The 18,322-nt window shown below is 43.7% G+C and overlaps 1 protein-coding gene across 1 annotated transcript in view; it reads right to left on the bottom strand.

Moving 5' to 3' along the window:
- LOC133377538 (tubulin polyglutamylase TTLL5-like) overlaps positions 1 to 18,322 on the bottom strand; it is a 184,757-nt gene that overhangs the window by 150,729 nt on the left and 15,706 nt on the right. Inside the window, exons 4-8 of the mRNA XM_061611787.1 lie at positions 12,453 to 12,573; positions 10,037 to 10,183; positions 6,256 to 6,356; positions 895 to 1,022; positions 472 to 585 (exon numbers count right to left, since the gene is read on the bottom strand). Of these exons, the coding sequence (XP_061467771.1) occupies positions 472 to 585; positions 895 to 1,022; positions 6,256 to 6,356; positions 10,037 to 10,183; positions 12,453 to 12,573 (611 nt within the window). The remainder of the gene's footprint in view (positions 1 to 471; positions 586 to 894; positions 1,023 to 6,255; positions 6,357 to 10,036; positions 10,184 to 12,452; positions 12,574 to 18,322) is intronic.

Here is an 18,322-nt window from a genome sequence, read left to right as displayed (position 1 = left end):
ATCCCTACAGACCCTATTGGGTACTGAGGTCAGAAGAGGGGGCCCTTCTGGTAGTTCTGCAATCCTGAGAAGCTCCGGGGGGCGGTGCCACAGAAGAGGGCATTTTCTGTGGTGGCCTGTAAGTTGTGGAACTCTCTCCCCACCGAGGTGCATCTGGCAACATCAGTGTACAGGTTTAGGCAAAAGCTGAAGATGCACCTCTTTACCCTGGCCTTTGACATCTCAGATGTATATTTTAAGGACCCACCCCATTTTGTGATTTTAAGTTGTTTTAAATTGTTTTTAATGCAGTATTTTAAAATTGTCATTACCCACCCTGGGACCTTTGGGTGAAGGGCAGGTACTATATGATTATGACGATGATGTCTGTATGCCAGAAGAAGCCACAGAATTATGTCAGACTCTAACATCTAGCATCTGTTCCAATGTTATATACTGCAGGTTTAGTCCTCTTCCAATATTCTCACTCACTGGATAGTCTGGTTCCTTTGTGTTGGTCACTTCTCAGCTCCTCTGCCACATTTTCCTTATCCACTGGGATTTCAGGTTGCTGTTTTTCAGCTTCTTCCATAATTTCTGGGCGACCTGAAATGAAGTTTGGAAACGGAGGGAAAAGTCCTAATTACTACTATGCTGGAGTACAACACGCAATATTACTTTCTAATATTTACTGTGGTACCCTTATAACTGCTTTTTAATATGACAAACAATTTGAAGTTGATAGTGTGCTACAAACACAAAACAATTCCAGCACTGAAAATTCTTGTCAATCCAAACCACTTGTTTTTTTCACACATCTGCTAGGAAGACAAAGTTAAATACTGCACCTATGTTTCTACATATCTCTATGGAAGGTTGTCAGTGACAGTGATAAGCAGGAACAAGTGCACTCACCTTCTTTGGCCCTACTTTCCATCTGGCTGTTACTGGGCTTTGTAGCTCCAGGGTTTGTTCCCAGGAAGACACTTGCTGACTTATTCTTGTGTGTGTAAAAAGTCAACACCTCCTCCAGATCACTTTCACTAAGATGAGAAAAGTGTAGAAAAGGAGCAAGTGGGAAGCTTTTACAATGTGGTGACACAACTAAAAGAGTTATAGAGACTCTTGCAGGGAATCATCAAGTGAAAAATAAAGACACAAAAAGAGAAAGTAACAATGGGTAGCATTCAATTCTAGTCCTACTTGGAGTTAGACCCACTGAAGTTAACAGACATGACTAACATAGGTTCATCCATTTCATTTTTTTTTTTTTTTACAATAATTTTTATTCAGATTTTCATAAAACATACAAAACAAAACCATAAAACATTCAAAGACAAAAAACAAAATCAAAAATAGTTAGACAAAAAAAAAAATAAAAAGTAAAATATTGACTTCCCATTTGTCACAGATCAAATCAGTTATAGGTCTACAATGTATAACAATCCTGTCTCTTAAATCATATTATAAAATCACTTTCCTCCAGTAGTTATCTTACTTAATCATCAGATCTCATAAACATTACTTTATTCTTTCCACAAAAAGTCAAAGAGAGGTTTCAATTCTTTAAGAAATATATCTATCAATTTTTCTCCAGAAAAGCATGTCGATTAATCCATCTCATTAATAATTATAATAATCTTATTGTCATAACCATAGTCAAAATAAACATTTCGATTAATTCATCTCATCAGAATCTGTTAGGTTCAATAATTTCAATAGCCATTATTCTATTATCCCTATTAGTTCCATCTTCCATCTTCCATCTTCAATAGTCTTGTTAAGTCCAGTAATTTCAGTGTCCAATCTTCCATTATCAGTATTCCGTGATAATCTTGCTGTCATAACCATAGAAATATTAACTTCCCATTTGTCACAAATCACATCAGTTATAGGTCTACAATGTATAACAATCCTGTCTCTTAAATCATATTATAAAATCACTTTCCTCCAGTAGTTATCTTACTTAATCATCAAATCTCATAAACATTACTTTATTCTTTCCACAAAAAGTCAAAGAGAGGTTTCAATTCTTTAAGAAATATATCTATCAATTTTTCTCCAGATAAGCATATCGATTAATCCATCTCATTAATAATTATAATAATCTTATTGTCATAACCATAGTCAGAATAAACATTTCGATTAATCCATCTCATCAGAATCTGTTAGGTTCAATAATTTCAATAGCCATTATTCTATTATCCCTATTAGTTCCATCTTCCATCTTCCATCTTCAATAGTCTTGTTAACTCCAGTAATTTCAGTGTCCAATCTTCCATTATCAGTATTCCGTAATAATCTTGCTGTCATAACCATAGTCATATAGTAAGAGTCTAATGGGAATTTCCTCTATCCCAAATATTTTCTTGCCATCCATTCTGAATAGGTTGCTGGAATACTGCAGTAAAATCATATCTCTGTTCTTTTTTACAAAATATACTGGCTCATCTCTTGAAAGTTTTTCCCTTGTCACATGGCTGCAATTAATTCCATAGGTTTTCTCTATATTAGGCTCCATCACATCATTCCAGTCCAGAAGATTGTCCATGCCATTGATAACTTTATCTCTAATATCTTCATTAATTTCTTCAGAGATAACATTGAATTCCAAACAGTAGATTTTATTTCTAAAATCCATAAATTCCAAATCTTTTTCCTGTTCCACGTTTGTTCCAGGCTCCAGGGTCTCCTCTCTCACAGGGACCCCTATTTCTTTAAACTCCTGGATCATTTTGCACAATTCAATTTTCAGCTCCTTACAACCCTGTCGCAGGGTTCGTTTCGTTATCTCAATCTCATCCATTATTTTCTGAAACCTAGTTACTTTCAGATTCTCAGCCACTTTCTTGATTGCCATTTTAAAAGAAAAATATAAGAGAACCACTTCTTATTTCAGCAACAATTGGGTTAATACTCCAAACTTGATGACATCACAGTATAAACAGAGCAGCCAGCCTTATCTCACTATGCTTAGGAAAACAAAATGTAGTTCCCAGGATCGAAACAATTAATGGCGTCGTCAGGAAACAGATTCGTCAAAATAAAATAAACCAAAAAGAGAGTAGTCTCAGACAATATAATATTCTTCAGAATAGAAATCAGGAATAGAAATCTCTCTTCTGTGTATATCTTTAGAATGCAAATCCAGGACAGCTTTTTGCAACAAAAACAGAGATAAGCTGTTAATTAGTACATAGCAGAGAAGAGTTATAGCTCACCGGAAAGATGTCCAAAGCCGATCAATCTGGCAAATCTCCTTTTACTGCAACAGTTTAAGTCAAGTAAAAAAATATAGAAAGAAGGGTGCTTGCCTGTTAGTCCGTTCTCTCTCTAAAGAAAAGATGAACGTGTCGCTTTATCAGATAGAGCTTGTTGAAAATCCGTCCTTATTTGTCGGCTGGACCTCGTCTCATAAATCAATGAAATCTAGTCCTCCCAACAAAAATAGGCTTTGAGGTTAATCTCTTCGTTTCTCCCTGCCCGGGAGAAGTTTCATCAGTCAAAAAAAAAAAAGTTTTGACTGATTTATATCTGAATAAGCTTCTTTTGCGGCGGGAGCCCGTCCCAAAAGCAGGCACAGGCTAAGTCACCCTTCCCGGAAGTCCAGGTTCATCCATTTCAATGGGTCTACTCTGAGTAGGAATTAGTTAACTACAACCCAGTAACTGGGAACTGACCTGATATTTTGTGTGTATGAGGAAACTGATAGGTGTAATTCCTCGTCAGCTTTCAGGAAAGACCTTTTAAACAACCTTAAACATCCAATGGCAAGCAATATAATCCTTATATACCTCCACGCAAGTTTGTGTTCACTGTGAAGGATATAAAAGGAAGGGAGGAAGGCGAAGCAGCGGCCTTCAAGCTGTCCCACCCTCACTTTTTTCTAAGAAGAATACCCTATGCTCATGTGGGGCTCAGAGGCAATCTGGGGAAAGGAAGGGAAAGGGAGCGGCACATAGAGGCTTGCACTTCTCTTTCTAGTCAACCCAGCTGCTACCCAAGATATAAATCATTTATTAAAAAAAAACACTTTTTAAAAAAAAAATTAAAGATCAGGAGGAACAGAGGTCCTGCCAAGGGGGGTGCCAGGTGATGCTGTGTCGTCCAAGGCCTATGGACACTACCTTGATGAAACCAGAGGTAAGTGATAATTGCAGGCTTTACAAAAGGATTTGTTCACTATCCTCTCTTCCAACAGACTGCTCAGATTGAAGGAAGTTACATTTTTAGTTTGACCTTTTATCATCAAAGAGCAATGTATGCCAAAGAGCAAGATGAGCTTAATAATAATCCCCTCCCAAAAAGGGATGGGCCTAATAATAGTAAAAATGTTGACTGTTCTTCTGTAGAAGAAGGTCAACTTTTTAACAAGAGTCACAGAAATATTGCATATGTCTGTTGACAGAATTGCTATTAAAAATTCCACCCCAATGATCAAGGCCCCTGTCACTTCTGGAATCTGTGCCCATCATCCAGTTAAAGCTGCTCTGCAGCTATACTTCAGCATCTTTGTCAAAGAATGAGATTTTTCTCTTTTTGGTGCAACTTTACAATTGTGTGGGAAAACAAGAAGAGAGGAAGTTAGCAGGAAGGCAATGCTCAACTGTATTTGCCATTGTAATGTTACAACTATAGATTGTCAGCATTAGCAGCTACGACCACTGATACTAAGTAGGAGCAGATAAATAAGCAAATGCACAAAGAACTGCTCTTCTGAGGGCAAGAACTAGGGACACATGCATAGAGAAAAATACACAGGAAAGTGCACTGATTTCCTTCTTTCCAAGTCCCTTCCTGCATAGTAGTCTGAAATATGGGGAATGAAAAAGCAATACTCTCCCAAAAAGGATTTGAACTGCTCTCCAAGATACATGATTAAGGAATTCATATAAGGCAGGGGTTCCCAAAGTGTGGTCCGCGGGCCACCAGTGCTCCATGAGCTTCATTCCAGTGGTCCATGGAAGTGATGGAGAAGGCTCTGCCTTCCTCAGAGAAATAAAGCCACAGCAGGCAGCAAGATAGTGGAAGTCCCAAATGGGGAAGAGAGGCTGACAAGATATTTAAAAGTAGTGGAGAGTTAATACATGGGCACTAAGGAAGCAGCAAGAAAGAGAAGAAGCTTAGAGAGAGTGCATTCATAGTGCATTACAATTCCTAAACAAGCAGAAAAGAATTACATGGTCCACCAAGGTCCTCAGCAATTTTAAAGTGGTCGGGGGGGAGTACTTTGGGAACCACTGATCTAAGGCATTCATTGGGGCACAAATGGACAGCTGGCTAGAATAAAATACCCTGGGCTCTAGCAAGTCTGACTTTCAACATAATATAAAAACATTATACATTTCATCAGTCCAAAAACGAAGATACTTACTAAGGTAGAGTTGAGCCATAAAAAAAACATCCCAAACACATTTTTGTGCAGCCTAGAGTTCTTGTTAAAATCCCAAGAATACCAACTTTCCCCCTAAAAGTAGTGTATTCTCTCCCTGGATGGAGGAAGATGATGGAAAAAGTAATGGCAAAGGATCAGAAAGTAAGAAAATCGTAACAGCTTTACCAAAATAATTATCAAATCAATTTCTCAAAATCTGATCTCCTCTTCCAAGGGTTAATACACATGTAATAGATAATTCTGGAAAGGGATGCTGTTGCACAGGTATGGGAACAAGTTAGGCCTGGCAAAAGGTAAAGGTGTCCCTGCACTTAAAGTGTGAGTCATTTCCCACTCTTAGGGTGACGTCTTGCAACGTTTACTAGGCAGACCGTATATATGGGGTGGGACTGCCAGTTCCTTCTCCGGCCTTTCTTTACCCCCCAGCATACGCCGGGTACCCATTTTACCGACCACGGATGGATGGAAGGCTGAGTGGACCTCGACCCCTTTTACCAGATATTCGACTTCCTCCTTCCGTTGGAATCGAACTCCGGCCGTGAGCAGAGCTTTCGGCTGCATGACCGCCGCTTACCACTCTGCACCTAATTTGGCCCACAAGGCAGCGAATATGTGGAAGGAGCAGGATTACACCCACTGCTCTCAACCTTCACGCATTCAACAGCAAGCGTGAGAGGAGTTTCTAAGTATGTACATTATGCTTGCATAGATCACATGATTAGAAGCCCTACACAATCAGTTGTAAAAGTCTCTTTCATGCTTCCTGCTGAATTCAGAGATCTCACCCTCCATGTATTCAATATATATGTGACTGAATATGTGAAAAAGCAAAGAGAGGCAGGCACAATTATTCTTGCTTTAAACACAATGTCAATTCATACCTTGCCTTAGTAATAAATTTGTGAAAGCCTTCAGCATCTACCCCCTCCTCTTCCTCCTCTTGTTTCTTCATTAAGTTTCTGTGAGCCATCTGATCAGTTTCCTGCAAATAAGTAAAATCAAGCAACCTCTCAAAGCAGCCTTTCTATACATAAAGGCTTCCTGTTAGATACAGCATAGGTCTAGTGTTTCCACCTTATGTTGGGCCAGCGGAACAGAGTGAGGATTTGTTGCCCATCCTGCTATCCAGCAGTCTCCCTACCTGAGCTGATCTCAGACATGGTATTGAGGACCCCAAGACTGTTGGCTCTGGGAGATGTCAATATCTATGTCAAGACCACCTTATCCGGGGCAGCTCAGGACTTCTTGGCTGCCATGACAACCATGGAGCTGACTCAAAACATCATCATCTCAACAGATATAGCAGGGCACACCCTGGACTTGGTTTTCTCAGCTAGGCAGGAGGATGATCTGAAAGTGAGAGACTTTTCTTCAATCCCTCCTGCATAGAAGAGCTCAGGAAGCTCCATGGTATACTCCAGAACGGAGGGTGATGAAGCAAGCTGAGAGACAATTTGAATGAAAGCCGAGGAAAACTCCTGACAAATGCAATCAAATACTAATACATGCTCATTTTCAAGTCCAATTTGTAGCAGTGAAGGCAACAAACAATTGTTTCGTTCACTGCCTCCATTGTATCCTCTCTGTGCCACCCAATAAAGCTTTTCCAGGTGGGTCATGATTATTACATACTGGTCCTAATGTGGTGATGGAGCCTTTCATGGCCTGCTGTAATTTGCTTGCAAAGCACTTTAAGAATAAAGTTGCGTGCATGTGCCAGGACTTCAATTCCACTATTACAGCAAGTCAATTGGTAGAGTTGTTGAGAGCGCTGTCTGGTTCTGTGTTGTTGGTTGAGTTTCACTTGGTATGGTTTGACAATGTGGACAAAGGTGCTTGGTCGAGTTCATGTGTGCATGCTTGAACCTTGCCTCTCATGGCTTATGAAAACTAGCAGAGAAGACTGCCAACTGAGCCAAGGAGGTGAATAATGCCTCATTATAAAGAGGAGAGATCCCAGGCTGCCTAAAAGAGATGGCAGTATGAACACTCCTCGAAAAACCCACCTTAGCACCAGAAGAGGGACAGAGGGTATGTGATCGGCTGATCTCTCAACAACTCGCAATACCATCAACCATAGTATCTTTTTGAAGCAGGTGTCTGATCTGGGAGTGGGTGGTGTTGCACTGTAGCAATTCTGGTCCTACTGCTGACCAGAATGTAGTGTTGGGGATATTGTTCAGCCTCATGGAGGTCTCAATGTGAGGTTCTGCAGGGTATGATCTTATTCCATTTACTCATTAACATCTACATGAAACCACCAGAAGTAATTTGGAGTTCATGGATCACCTGAAGGTAATATGTGAGAAAATTCTATTCAATAATTACAGTAGGTTAGAAAACAGACACATGAACGACTCATGCTTCTGCTTTCCCTACTTCTTTGAAACATTTGTATCTACACTAGGAGCAATAAAACAAAGCAGGGAGTGCTGCTCTATTATTATTTATTTATTTTATTTTTAAAATTTATATACTGCCCGACTAGCAATAGCTCTCTGGGCGGTGAACATAAATACAATAAAATACAGGAAAATACAAAAGCATCACAATCTAAAATCAAATTTCACAATCTAAAAACTGCATAACTAAGATCAAATTACAAACATAACCATCATTAAACAAAAAATTAAAATGCCTCGGAGAAGAGAAAGGTTTTAACTTGGCGCCGAAAGGATGATAGGGTCGGCGCCAAGCGCACCTCCTCGGGGAGACTATTCCATAGTTTGGGGGCCACCACTGAGAAGGCCCTTGATCTTGTCACCGCCCTCCGGGCCTCCCTATGGGTTGGGACCCGGAGGAGGGCCTTCGTAGCAGACCATAGTGTACGAGCCGGTTCATAATGGGAGAGGCGTTCCGACAGATATTGTGGTCCCGCGCCGTATAAGGCTTTGTAGGTTAATACCAACACTTTGAATCTGGCCCGGAAGCGTATTGGAAGCCAGTGCAAGCGGGCCAGAACAGGTGTTATATGGTCCGATCGCTTCGTTCTTGTTAGCAGTCTGGCCGCCACATTTTGCACCAGCTGTAGCTTCCGAACCGTCTTCAGAGGTAGCCCTACGTAGAGCGCATTACAGTAATCCAAACGTGAGGTTACCAGAGCATGTACTACTGATGTAAGATCCTCCTTAGTCAGGTAGGGACGTAGCTGGGCTACCAACCGAAGTTGGTAGAATGCATTCCATGCCACCGAGGCTACATGAGCCTCAAGTGACAGGGAAGAGTCTAGAACAACTCCCAGACTACGAACCTGTTCCTTTAGGGGGAGTGTAACCCCATCCAGGACAGGATATGTAACCACCATCTGATTGGAGAAACCATCCACCAACAGCATCTCAGTCTTATCAGGATTGAGTCTCAGTTTGTTAGTTCTCATCCAGTCCATTGTCGCGGCCAGGCAACGGTTCAGCACATTGACCGCCTCACCTGAAGAGGATGAAAAGGAGAAGTAGAGCTGCGTGTCATCAGCGTACTGGTGACAACGCACTCCAAAACTCCTGATGACAGCACCCAACGGCTTCATATAGATGTTAAAAAGCATGGGAGACAAAACCGAACCCTGCGGGACCACACACTGGAGTGCCCATGGTGTCGAGCAATGTTCCCCAAGCACTATCTTCTGGAGACGGCCCACCAAGTAGGAGCAGAACCACTGCCACGCAGTGCCTCCAACTCCCAACTCCGCAAGCCTCTCCAGAAGGATACCATGGTCGATGGTATCAAAAGCCGCTGAGAGATCAAGGAGAATCAACAGAGTTACACTCCCTCTGTCTCTTTCCCGGCATAGGTCATCAAACAGGGAGACCAAGGCCGTCTCAGTGCCAAAACCAGGCCTGAAACCCGATTGAAATGGATCTAGATAATCGGTTTCATCCAATAGCGCCTGGAGCTGGTCAGCAACCACTCGTTCCAAGATCTTGCCCAGGAATGGAACGTTCGCCACTGGTCTGTAGCTGCTGAAATCCTCTGGGTCCAGGGAAGGCTTTTTCAGGAGTGGTCTCACTGCTGCCTCTTTCAGACAACCGGGGACCACTCCCTCTCGCAAGGAGGCATTTATCACTTCCTTGGCCCAGCCAACTGTTCCCTCCTTGCTAGTTTTTATTAGCCAAGAGGGGCAAGGATCTAGCACCGAAGTGGTTGCACGTACCTGTCCAAGCACCTTGTCCACGTCCTCGAACTGAATCGACTGAAACTCATCCAACAAAACATGATAAGACTGTGCTCTAGACACCTCACTAGGGTTAACTGCTATAAAATGAGAGTCTAGGTCCCGACGGATGCGTAAGATCTTATGCTGGAAGTGCTCAGCAAACTCATTGCAGCGGGCCACCGATGTATCTACAGTGTCCTGCAGGCCTAGATGGAGTAGCCCTTGGACAACTCTAAAAAGCTCCGCTGGGCGGGAGAGAGATGCCTTAATAGTGGCGGCGAAGTGTTGTTTTTTCGCCGCCCTCACCGCTCCTACATACCGCTTGGTGGAAGCACAGACCAGCGTATAATTGCATTCGTCGGGAGTTCGTCTCCATCTCCGCTCAAGCCGCCTCCTATCTTGCTTCATAGCTCTCAACTCTGGAGTATACCAAGGAGTATACCAAGGAGCTCTAGATCGTCTGCATTAATCCATTGCTGCACTAGAACTCAACTGGCACAATTCATACTCACCCTGTTATAACAGATGATAAATTCACCCAGCTGATGAGCCAAGATGCGCCTACGGTCATACAGGGCCAGGCGCCGACTTGGGAGCAGCATTCTCAAAGATTGTTGGAGATTACTGGCTGCTCGCTTCAAAAAGCGAACAACCAGCTCCTGCCAACAAAAAACAAAATCAAAGAGTGAACCCATTAAACTATCATCCTGTATTTCACTCTTTTAGAAAGGATGTTGAAAGTGTGTCTGGGTTGGGGATAAGAGGAACTGGATTGAACAAAAGTCAGTAAATATGAGTGAATCCACTGAAAATAAGGTGCAAGGCAAAAGGGTTGAGGTTCTAACATAATCTATGATTGCTGGAAATAGCTGCAGTTAAAATTGCATCTCTTAATCGATAGCAGGCTTTTACATAAAACTCTGACCACTTACATCCTTGTCGACTTCGTGCATCTGTGGCACCACCTCTGCTCACTCTCTATGCCACATGGCTTGTACCAATTCTGTCTTGAAAACCATACCATCCCCTCCCACTATGTCACCAGCCAATGGTAGGGTGAACTATCCTTCCTGCAAAGTGAGCACTGGAGCAAGATGCCTGCTGGGAGTGTTTAGTTTCAAATGTATTCTGTCTCCATTCTGGATTTACTGTTGGTTAGGTGCCCTGCTACCATGTAAATGAACTGCTTCATAGCCAAAGTGTTGAATTTCACAGCTCACCTCTCACTAACATTATATTAGGCTCGTTCGATCTGTTATTTTAAACATTATTTTTCACAGCAAAGCAGAAAAGCTCTCAGAGAACCAGTTTCAGTTTTCCACTTTGAAAGAGCAAAAGTAACATTTTCCACTGAGGAAAACTGATTATTCCCAATTCCTGACATAAGGGTTTTAATCTATGAGCTAGATTGGCTCTTTACCCATAGCATATTTTCAGAGTGTCTGTGAAATTTGGGCTGAGACAACTACCAGCTGAGGGCAAGGACTAGAAATGTGAACTAAAGTCATTGAGTGCCATAAGGCAGCTCCCTTCAGATATAGTACAATGGTTTGACTGTTATCTGGGGGAGCCAGCAGACAATTCAAGTTCATGTCTGGAAATCTAGTTATATACAGATAGTTTAAGCTAAGGTGTGGGCTTCAGGAAGGCTATGCAAACAAAAAGACAGCAATCTGAGGTAGCCATCACAACAATGCTCTGTTCAGCTGTACAGGAATACCCCGCTATATGGACCTTCACTTTACGGACACTCATGAGTACGGACATATTTACAGTAGCACCATTCCCCTGTTTACATACAGTTACTTCGCAAGAACAGACACAGAAAGCCTTCAGAAACGCTGTTAGGCAATTTGAGTATCGCCGGAAAGACCAGAGAGAGAACACGTCCGTGTGCCTGCGCATGTATAACACAAGCGTGTGTGCACGTCTGCAAGGATGCTCGCTGCCTCTTTAAATTCAGCAGAGGGAGAACTTGTGGGCTGGCTTTGACAGCCAGCCCTCGAGAAGAAAAACTGGGCAGGTTTTTCCTTGACTAGCAGCGTGTGAGGGTGTGCATGTGTGCACGTGTGGCGCAATCCAATCAAGTCTCTTTAAACTCGCACCAGCCACTCAGCAGCCACCTGGGCTGGATTTTTTTTTTTTTTTTGTAATTCTAAAGTTTCCTTGGCCTTTTAAGAGGCTTAGAAGTGAACAGCAAAGGGGTGGGAGCTAATCTGCCAGTGGCGTAATAACTGCTAGTAGGAAGTGGCGTTTCACACACCCCGAGTCTGCATTGATTAAAATAAATAAAACTCGTGGGTCACAGACCTTTTATTAAAACAAAATATTCCATACGTGAGGTGCCCCTATTAAAGCTCCTCCCCCCAAAAAAAACTTCGAGGAAGGATAGTCTGCTGTTGAGCTGTTCTGATCATAGATCAGGAAATCCTCCTCCCTTAACCTAATTCTACCTTCCAGGCTCCCCTCCGACATGCTTTGTGTATAGATAAGATAGATCTGTTGCCCGCCCTGTTTCCTGCGTGTACATGCATCGATAAGTGAAAAAAGGTAGTGTTTCACTTTAAGTACATTTTCAGTTTACGTACTCGCTCTGGACCCATTGCGTACGTTAAGGCGGGGTATTCCTGTATGTGCATACCCCAGAGTTCAAATACAGTTCTTCTACCTACTGTGCATAACAATCTACATTGGTTCAGAAAGAGGCATTATTTATATTAATTTATTTTATGTCCCAGTCTTGCTGTCAAAGGAGCCCAGAGCAGCACTCATTTCAATAACTGATGCAGGATGCTCTGCAATGGTTAACAGTATTTAGCATTCCTACAGCCCTAAGCTGATGGGAATCAGCTTCACACTAACTGTGGTTCAGGAATTCTAAGTAGGATCAGTTGGGTTCCTCCCTGAAAGTAGCACACAGTTTCTTACCATCTGCTCATCCTCCTTGGCAGCCCAGGCAGGATTATGGACCTGATCCCCAACTTCTTTCATCAGGCGCAGCTGCACACGTTGCAGGTAGGCAGAAAACGCCTTGCGAGCCTGAACTTTGCTGTAGAAACAGAGAGGCACAGGCAGTAGTCAGAAGTACTGCTAAACAGAGCAAAAGACCATTTAACAATCTTGGTGAGCAACTGGAGGTCCCAAGTCCCATCCCCCCAGTTGCCAACCTGGATGTGAAAAAAAGCAGAATCTATGACAACAGAATTTGCTGCTGCCAGTAATGTGGAGTTGAAGCCCTAGCTCCTTTTTCAAAGTAGAATCCAAAACAACTTGTTTGGTTATCAGAGTTCCACATTCTCTCACTGGAATAACACAAGATATTATAGAAGGACAAAAAGCAGGGGCGAGTACTTCTCACATCAACAACAGCAGGATAAGCTTAAGGCAATTTATCATCATCATGGTTTATGTGTATTCTGAAATTACAATTCTGGCCTCATGAGCAGTTTTGATTCATCCACTAAAACAGGAGACCTCTGCCACAAATGCTTTAGGTGCAAAGGAGACCTCCCATAAAGCCCAGAACAAATAAGGAAGATTAGCTCAAGTCTCAGACATGGAAGTTCTCTCTCAAAAACAGACCTTGGGAGTGGGGGAGAGAAACAACATTTGCAGGTGTGATCTTCCAAATGTTTAATTTTAGTGAATGTTGCAGGGATTTTGCTGCCTATTAATTATTCTCTAGACCCTAGACAGAACTGTGTAATTAGTTAAGGCAAGCACATAAAACAAACACTCATCTTAATACCACTTTCAGTGCTCTACTCTGCATCACAAGTCAGAAAAGACATTTGGTCTTACCGTAAGTTTTCTCTGTGCATGTCAAAAGCTGATCTCAGGTGGGTAGCTAGCTCCACCTATCGGTTGAAGGCAGAAGAGTGCTAATAGATTTTTTCTTTTTAACAAGGACTTCCTCCTCTGTGCAGCTCCTTACTTCAGTCCTTAACAACAAGCCAACCAACATGTAGAAAAAGGAATAGAAACCACAGAAAATGAATCAGGAGACAACAGCACTCATCCGTTCTCTGCTGTAGGCCTAAAATGAAATATAGTGATGGCAGCCCAGCTCCCCTAGGGAGTGGCCCCGAGATCAATTTTTGACATGCACAGAGAAAACCGTTTTACAGTAACACCAAATGTCTTTTCTTCTATGCATGGAAAAGCTGGTCTCAGGTGGGACATACCAAAGCTGACCCATGTAGGGTGGGAACCTCGCTACGCTGAGTATACTAGTGGTCTGAAAGGACGTGCTGTAGCACTCTTCTCCCAAAGGCTGCCTCTACTGAGGCATATGTGTTAATCTTATAGCACTTAATAAACATATTAGGTGTGGCCCAAGTAGCTGCTCTACAAATCTCTCTGAGCGATGCATGGCGTGAAAATGCTACTGATGTGGCTGCTGCCCTCGTTGAGTGTGCCACTATCTTAGCTGGCTGGGCTAACTTTAGCAAGGCGTAGGCCAGTGTGATACATGCCTTGATCCACCTAGCGAGCATGGATGAAGACACCTTCTTTTCTAATGAGGCTGGGTGAAAGGACACAAATAAACTATCTGTCTGACGTAGGTGTTTTGTTTTAGAAATGTATACTTTCAGGGCTCTTCGCACATCCAGCGAATGCCAAGCTTTCTTTGTGGGGTGGACAGGGTTAGGACAAAAAGAAGGCAGCACTAGTTCTTGCTGACAGTGAAAGGAAGACAGTACTTTAGGACAAAAGGAAGGAACAGTACGTAGAACCACTCTATCTTTATGAAACACACAGAAATTCCTATTGACAGACAGGGCATTCAGCTCAGACACTCTACGGGCCGAAGTAATAGCCACAATAAACAATACCTTAAAGGATAGGAAGCGTAGAGAAATTTGACTTAGGGGTTCAAACGGGGACTTCTGTAGGGCTATTAACACCTTGTGTAGGTCCCAAGTTGCGTAACGATGGATTGTAGGAGGTGCCAATGCGGTTGCCCCATGAAGAAAGCGCTTGGGTAATGGGTGAGATCCAAGCAGTTTCTCAGGAGATGTGGACAGAACCACTGAAAGGGCTGAAGCCTGACATCCAAGAGTGTTTGGCCTAAGACCTAAGGATAAGCCATTTTGTAGGAAGCACAGAATCTCGTTGATACCTGCTTTCCTTGGGATCCTTCTTTTGTGACCACGATGAGAAGGCTTTCCATGTAGTCTCATATATTCTAATCATGGAAGGACGTCTTGAGTCCATCATAATTTCCACCACTTGAGTTGGAATGCCTCTTTTTAAGAAATGTCGCCTCTCAATTTCCAGACATGAAGCACCAACCATCCTGGGTCTGGGTGAAGAAGCTGTCCCTGCGACAACAGGTCTTCCCTGAGGGGAATTTGCCACGGGGGATCGATCAGGAGATCGAGCAGTTCCTGGAACCAGGGTCTCCTGGGCCACCAAGGAGCTATTAGCAGAACTGTTGCCCTTTTGGCTCGGATCTTTTGAAGTACCCTGGGTATGATCGGAAGAGGTGGGAAGGCATAGAATTGTCCTTGAGGCCACTGGGACATCAGAGCATCTATAACTTCCACCTCTGGTGTCACATATCTGCAGAAAAATCTTTTTACCTGGTGGTTGAGGTGAGTGGCGAATAGGTCCACTTCGACTCTGCCAAAGTGTCTCACAATTTCCTGGAAAATCATTGGATGAAGCTTCCATTCTCCCTGATGTACCTTCTGTCTGCTGAGCCAATCCTCTTGGCAGTTGTCCTCCCCCTTGAGGTATTCCACGAGGATCGAGTCCATATGTGTCTCCACCCACTGAAATAGTAAGGCAGCTTCCTTCTGTAGTTGTGGGGGAGCATGTGCCTCCCTGACGATTCAAATGACATTTGGCTGATACGTTGTCTGTCCTGACCAGCACTGCCCCTAACCTTCCGCTGTTCGTGACGTGTGGCAGTGCCAGTTGAACTGCATGGAGTTCCAGGAGATTTATTGGAAGTGCCGACTCCTGTGGAGACCATGTCTCTTGTACTATCTGGCCATCGCAAATGGCTCCCCAGCTGGTCAAGCTGGCATCTGAGGTGATCAGGGTCTGTGGTGGGTCCTGGAATGGCACTCGCTTTAGTAGGTTTGGTTTGTGAGTCCACCATTGGAGAGAGTGACGGACAGCTGGTGAAAGTGCCACCTTCCTGTGACGCCTGGCCACAATGTCATTCTGAAAAGGTAGAAGTGCCAACTGGAGTGGTTGGGAGTGGTGACGGGTCCATGGGGTAGTTTGGTAGGTTGAGACCATCAACCCCAAGACACCTGCCAGATGCATAAGGTCGACCGATGGTGAAGATAGGAGCTGTGTAACAGCTGAAATTACCTTGTCCACTCTGTCCTGTACTAGCATTATAAGTCCCTGCTGTGAGTCTATGGTGGCCCCCAAATATATTATGTGGTGTGTTGGAAAAAGCTGACTCTTGGCTTGGTTGACAAGGAAGCCGTGGTCCTTGAGGCATGCTAGGGTGATGTGCAGACCTTCCCAAGCCTTGTGGAGGGAAGGAGACCGGAGCAGAAAGTTGTCTAGGTAAGGAAAGACATGGACCTCCACGTCCTAAGGTGTGCCACCAGAGCAACCACGAACATTGTGAATACACTGGGGGGAGACACCAGACCGAAGCGTACGACCCTGAACTGGAAATAATCCTCCTCCACCACAAAGTGGAGGTAACATCTGTGGGGCGGGAAAACAGGGATATGTAAATAGGCTTCCTTCAGATCGATGCATGAGAGGAAATCTCCCTTTCTCAATACCTCCTTGATTGACAGCAAAGCCTCCATGCAGAACCTGCGGTATGTTATGAACTGATTTAAGTTCTGTAAATCGAGTGCCGCCCTGAAGGATCCGTCTTTTTTCGCAGCCGTAAAGAATATAGAGTAGTTTTCTGAAAACCTCTCGCTTATTGGGTCTATTGCTGCAATCTGCAAGAGGTGGGCTATTGCTTGTAGGGTCCTTTCCTGTTTGTCTGGAGACGTTGAGATAGGGGAGAGGAGGAAGTTGGATGAAGAGAGATGAATTCCAGTCTCAGACCGTATCCGAGAGTGCGCAGCACTAATTGGTTGGAAGATGTTTTCCAACATCGGTAGGCAAAGTGTTGAAGGCGTCCTCCCACTTGCGGGGCCCTGACGTCAGAATTGATGCTTATTTAAATTGTTTTAAATTTTTAAATTGTTTTAAATTGTTTTTAAAACATTTGTTTTAAATTGTATATTTGTTTTAATGTTTTTGGTTGCTACAAACTGCCCAAAGAGCTTCGGCTATGGGGCGGTATACAAGTGCAATAAATAAATAAATAAAATATTCTCTTGAGACTGGGATCCAAAACCCGATCTGTTGGGGAAAGGTTGTTGGCCTTTAGTGTGGGTACGTTGCCTATTCCAGAAGGAACAGCTGGCATGGGTATCCCTTGCTCTTCCAAATGCCCTGGAACCTCAAAAGGACCAAGAAGGCAAATAAGGCTGGAAAGGTCTCGTAAAGAATTTCTTAGCATCTTCTTTCTTGGCAGAAGGCATAGCTTTCTTCTTTTCCTTCGATTCCAAGACTCCAGCTAGGGTGTCATCGCCAAATAGTTTGCCACCCACATAAGTGTCAGATGCGAAATTAGAGCGGGCTGCAGTATCCGCCTCCCAATGTTGCAACCACAAGGTCCTTTGAGTGAAAACACTCGCTGCTAAAGACCTTGCTGAAAACTACATGGCATCCATGGATGCATCTGCCATAAAGGTCACTGCTCTTGAAATTTTTAGAAGTGACTTCCAGGTTCAAGCCAGATCCTTCTGTGGGTCGTCCAATAAGTCCTCCAGCCATAGCAGGGACGCTCTTGCAAAGACTGGGGAGGCTGCTGCAGCTCTGATGGAGAATGCATGGGCCTCATGAATTCTCCAAAGGCCTAAATCCAGCTTGCGTTCTGATGCATCCTTTAGGTGAGCATCCGAATATTTCGTGTTCAAGGATGGAGTTAGTAAATTGAAGATGGAAGCATCTACTAGCAGGACCTTGAGTTGGTCCATGATGTGCTGTTCCAACATATAGTATTTGTTGGCAGTTGCTACAGATTTCTTAACTGCGGCAGGACATCAAATTTGGACTTGGTCACTTTAGGAAGTAGTGATGGAAGTTTTAGCACCCTTGACTTGGGTTTCGGGTCTGGACACACCACTGAAATTCTGGATGCTGGGGGATCCTGCGGAGAATTTAGACTGAGAGCTTCCATTACCTTGCACAGGAGTAGAAGGAAATGAGCCTCCTGGAAAATCCTATTGGGTACTACCTCCTCAGACTCCAAATCTCCACTCCATTCTCCCTCATCGAGGACAATCAACTCGTTGACCCTGACAACAGTTGCCTCATCTGGCAGGTGAGTATGTCTGCCTTGAGAGGCGGCATAAGGGTTAGGTGACGCACTGCCCTGTGGATGGCGCGTGTGTGAAGGGGAGCTGACTGTAGCCCGGCCCTGCACCCTTTGCAATGTTGAAGATGGCAGAGCGGGTGCTGCTGTGGCAGTGTCCTGTGAAGGCTGTCATGCAGGAACTCCTGATGCAGAGAGATCCCTAGCAAGATCCATTATCAGGGAATCCCTCAGTTGTTCCTTCAATTGTTGCAGCATGTGCGCTGACAGTTGCAACTGGAGAGGCTGAGCATGAGAACAATGTGGGATGTGCACACACACCCCGAATTTGAGATGGTGGACGCAAAGAGGAGGAAAGTTTGGATGCTTCTCCCCTAGCCTCCTGTAGTGCTTGGTGAGACACAGGCGCCTCAATAAAGCTGTGAAGACCCCAGGAGAAGATGTT

This window comes from Rhineura floridana, chromosome 2, assembly GCF_030035675.1.
Source record: "Rhineura floridana isolate rRhiFlo1 chromosome 2, rRhiFlo1.hap2, whole genome shotgun sequence".
Classification (NCBI taxonomy): domain Eukaryota; kingdom Metazoa; phylum Chordata; class Lepidosauria; order Squamata; family Rhineuridae; genus Rhineura; species Rhineura floridana.
The sequence above is the reverse complement of the archived record's forward strand: the minus strand, read 5'-3'. Positions and strand labels throughout refer to the sequence as shown.